This window comes from Triticum aestivum, chromosome 3A, assembly GCF_018294505.1.
Source record: "Triticum aestivum cultivar Chinese Spring chromosome 3A, IWGSC CS RefSeq v2.1, whole genome shotgun sequence".
NCBI classification, from domain to species: Eukaryota; Viridiplantae; Streptophyta; class Magnoliopsida; order Poales; family Poaceae; genus Triticum; species Triticum aestivum.
Window position 1 is genome coordinate 142968109 of NC_057800.1, and position 4733 is coordinate 142972841.

Here is a 4733-nt window from a genome sequence, read left to right on the forward strand (position 1 = left end):
CCCCAGTGCATGCCTCCCGTATTTTTTGAATTCTTACAAAGAAAAAAAAACTAAATGGGCGAAAGCCCAAGACGGCGAGTTGGTGTGCACCAAATCTGGAAAATCACTGCGTAGCTTTGCTAAAGAAAAACATATACAGCAGGCATTTCAATATATGACCATCATATCTTTTCTTATGAAGAGGTATGGGCTAATCTGAGCCGTCCTTTCTATTTAGGGGGGAGGGGGTACCGAAGAAGTGTTTTATCAATTTGTTGAGCTATCATCTTCCCCAAGCATCATTGCGGAGATTGTAGGGAAGATTCGGGACCTTGCCCATAAACTGAGCCGATCAAACTGTACCTCATCCGGCCTCATGCAGTCCATGAACTCAGCCAAGATGACCATGTTCTTACTAACATGCAGTTTGTTGCGTAGTTTTACGCGCCCCTTCAAATCGGTGTATATTTATACATCCCTATATATATAATTTACAGGTATAAGCCACCGGCCACACGGATGCAAAGTTACAGCTCCCGAGCACATTTGGACCCGGATGACCAGTAACACCGAAATACACTGAAAAAAGTTCAAAAAAAAATCTGATTTTTTTGGTGGCAAACATTTACAAATGTTCTAAGTGCTTGCAAAGTTTCATCGTGGAATCACATTCGTGGAAGCCATGCCAAAAAGAAACAAAATGGATGCTCCTAAAATGCTACTTTCAAAAGCATTTTGGAGCATTGATTTTGTTATTTTCAACGACTTCTACAGATGTAATTTCATCATGAAACTTTCAAACACATGAAAAAATTGTCAAAGTTTGCCAAAAAAAATTCAGAATTTTTGAAACTTTATTTAAATATGTTTTTTGGTGTTATTGTTCACCACGCGCTCATTTGAGAGCGCAAGCAGAAGGGGACTTCCGTTTTGTACTTTTCTGGGTTGGTAGAGCAGTAGCAATGGTGTCAAGTTTTTACTTTGTTCAGCCTGTACTCTTTGCTTCTACAATCTGTTCACATTTAATTTACTTAGTTTCTACAGCAGTAGCACTTGCTTTGATGTCAAGTCTTCTTCATATTTCCCTCGCAAAAAAAAGTCTTCTTCATATTTAATTAAGAACCATATTTGCAACGAATACCAGTTATCTGTTGTACAATTTTCGTAGCGTGGAGGGCATAGTTGCTGCTGTTTTATCACTGAATCTGCTGAAAAACTACAAGTCTAGAAAGTCAGGGCTTCAGTTTTGACTTTATAAGATCTGGGCCTTTGGATCACGTGTAGAACCTCAATGGAGAGTCTGTCGACCGGCCTTGGACATCTTTGTCAGTCCATGGTAGAGGGATGCATTGGAGAGTCTGCAAGAAGACTGTTTCTTCTTGTTCCGACTTCGCTGAATCCCTACAACATTCCACAGAGGGAATTTGTACGGTGTACAAATGAGTTTTCAATACTTTTTAGTAGAGGGCTTGTAGTCTGTAATTGGAAACAAATCTGAACACATATTCAGATTCAGATCCAACAAATCCGGAATTGGATTTCTCTAGCAACCTTCTTCAGGAATCAGGATATATATCACTTCCATCACCCTCCATAAGGTCCTGAAGCGAAGTTGGTACTGGAGGCATATCAACGTCCACGACACCTTCCAACATGCGAACAGCTTGCCCCATTGACGGCCTATCGTTCTCCTGGTCCTGGATGCACCAGCAGGCGACCCTACAGATGACCTCCAGCTCCTCCACATTAGCATCGCCTTCCAGCCGAGCGTCCAGCAGGCACAGAACCTCCCCTTCGTTCACCTGCGCAGCCGCGTGGAGAGGAAAATACCGATGGCTCCCAATTTTCACCACCTCAGTGCACCTTCTCCCCGAGACGATCTCGAAGAGCACAATGCCGAAGCTGTACACGTCGGCCTTCCTGGTGATGGGCAGCCCGGACAGCCACTCCGGCGCGAGGTATCCCATGGTTCCTCGCATGGTGGTCAGCGCGGAGTTGAATTCCCGTCCCAGCAGCTTCGCCATGCCGAAATCGGCGATCTTGGGGCAGAACTCCGCGTCGAGCAGTATGTTCTCGGGTTTGATGTCGCAGTGTATGATGCAGTCCTCACATTCTTCATGCAGATAGGCGAGACCCTTGGCGATGCCCAGTGCAATTTGGTAGCGAACGTTCCAACTCAACACACCAGATTTCTCCCTAAAGAGATGAGCGTCCAAGGAGCCATTTGGCATGTACTCATAGACGAGCAACCTTCTGTCCTCCTTGACACAGAATCCCAGCAGACGGACCAGCTTATTATGTTGGATCGCTCCGAGTGTCTGCACCTCTGTTCTGAACTGCTTCTCTGCTTCCCCGATTACTTTGAGATTCTTCACAGCGATGTCTGTTGATCCCGGCAGCGTTCCCCTGAAAACACTTCCGAATCCCCCCTGGCCGATTTTATCGGAGAAATTCATCGTGGCTTTCTTGATCTGTGCATAAGTGTAGACCACAAGAGGGCCTTCCACTTCAAACTTCCCGGCGGCAAGCGAATTCCTCCTGAATCTCCATAGCAGCACCATTATCAGTATCAAGGAAGCAAAGCATATCAATCCAGTGACCAATAATGCAATTCCTCTTGCTTGCAAGCCTTTCTTGTTCCTGGGCGCGGGGCCCAAACGGAGGTAGATCTTGCTGTACGGTGGCCTGGCAGCCAAGCTCAGATTATACAGGTTGTGGTACCATAGCTTGCATCCATGGCCGCCATACGAGTAGGCGATGCAGTAGCATTTGCTCCGGCAAGCCTCTCTGCAGACTTCATCAGTTCCGGCCATCTCTTCCTGGGCGTCGTAAGGAAGCCCTTGCAGCTTGTCCAACGGGGCGAAGGAGTCATCGTGCTCCGTCTGGCCGTCGGACTCGCAGCTCAGCGGGAGAGACCTCGAGCAGCCGTTGACGAAGTACCCAAGCCCCCACTCAATCGGGTACGACGGCGTGAACCCGCCCACACAGCCGCACTTCCCGCTGCTCGTGCAGGCGCCGAACTTACCGCAGAAGAACCCGCCGGACTTGCAATTGGAAGGGAAGGACCAGCGAGCAACCCAACCACCGGTGCCGTTTCCGGCGGGATCCGGCTCCGAGTACCGCATTAGGCTGACTTGCCCCAGATGGAACTGCAAGAACTCGGTACTGTTCAGGCCCTCCCTGTGATTGAGCAGCAGCGAGCTGCCATTGTCTTGAGAGGACACCATCCAGTCCGGGAAGGTGCCGCGGTTGGCATGGCCGTCGGTGGTGAGCACGAACCCGTTCCTGCGGTTCGCGTCGACGCTGAGGCTGCCGTTGTGCGAGAAGCTCTTGAACGTCAGCGAGACGTTCTTCCCGGTGTCCTTGTCGAGCCCGAGCCTAGCTCCGGGGAGCAGCGCGTCGCTGGGGTAGTCGAAGCTCTGCCACAGGACCAGGGAGGAGTTCCCCTGGTCCCTCACCACCAGGTTGCCGTTGTCGAGGAGGACCGCCACGGCGGCGGACGACACATTGCCGCCCGGCGACGGCATGCACCGGAGGCTGGCTCCATTCTGCTTGATGCAGAGACTGTCGGCGAAGATCTCCAGCGACGCGGCGGGCAGGTCGGTGATGACGACCCTGTCCCCGAGCCAGAAGGTAGGGCTGTGGCCCATATTCCGGAACCGGACACCCAGGAAGTAGTGGATGCCGGGGCCTGGGGAGAAGAAGCCCAGCTCGAAGCCGCCGCTCCTGGAGACCAGGGTCTCGTTCCCGGAGATGCCCTCGCCGGGGAGGATGGTGTCCGTGGTGGCAGACGCGGCAAGCAGGGCACCGTCAATGAGCAGGAGGAAGAGAAATACCAGCGCCGCCCCTTTGGTTGGGGAGAGGCCGAGGCCGAGCGAACGCGCCGCGCCGCCGCCATTGGTGTGCATAACTTTCCGAGGAACGAACTGGGAACCTCCCCCAATCCTCCAGCCCGACCAGTGGTGACGGTGAACGCCCGTCACCGCCGCCATTGGCGCCGCCGGCTCGTCTTGCTCTCAAAGCTTGCTCCAGTTCAGCAAGCTTCAGAAGTTCAGAGCAGAGAGTGGTTTGCACTTCAGGTTTGCGGTGTAAATATCGCCCGCACCCGCCCATGTCACCTTCAATCACTTCCCTTTTTTTTGAGGGGATTCAATCACTTCCCTTCACAGAGTGACAGTTCAGCTTTTGTCTTTTCGTGTGTGTTTGTGCGTGCGGACGCTGTAGTGGACGGTGAAATTATGTGGAAATCGGCTTATCTTTCTTCTTATAAACTGACATGATATAGTGGTTGACAAGTTTAAATTGCACCGCTTTGCGAGAGCCTTTGACAGTCTCGTCGCCTTTTCTGTTGCATGTCATGAGGAAACGGGGTTTGAAAGAAGGTGGCTCTTGGATCTCTCTAATCCTCTCCTCCCAGAGAAAAGAATTAGGCGTGCAGGGAGGTCCTGTTGGAATATTAGGTAAATTTGTAATTAATTTCAATAAATAATTCATGACTGGAACAGTAACTAGAATGCAACAATCTAACATACTAGATGAACTGAAAAACATGCAAGACAGCAATACACATGTCACATCAACCATAATTAGGGATATGAACATATCAGGATGCACGTACTGTTCGTTAGTAGCCATGCCGCTAGCGATATTGTTGACGACGACGTTGGTGAATGTCGGACGATGCATATGAGGTTGGAGACGTCGGTACGTGACGCCGTCCGACATAGATAGAAGACAACCCACGGTGACAAACT

At 50.5% G+C, this 4733-nt stretch overlaps 1 protein-coding gene across 1 annotated transcript; it reads right to left on the minus strand.

Annotated features, from left to right (window-relative positions):
* Nucleotides 1-1059: 1059 nt before the first annotated feature.
* On the minus strand, nt 1060-4095 carry LOC123060736 (G-type lectin S-receptor-like serine/threonine-protein kinase At2g19130). Its single transcript, XM_044483563.1, has one exon. The coding sequence runs from the start codon at nt 3969-3971 to the stop codon at nt 1536-1538; it is 2436 nt and encodes an 811-aa protein (XP_044339498.1). The 5' UTR covers nt 3972-4095; the 3' UTR covers nt 1060-1535.
* Between the last annotated feature and the right edge of the window lie 638 nt (nt 4096-4733).

Coding starts and splice junctions, on each gene's coding strand:
- LOC123060736 (XM_044483563.1), bottom strand. CDS start 3,971: ATGGCGGCGGTGACGGGCGTTCACCGTCACCACTGGTCGGGCTGGAGG.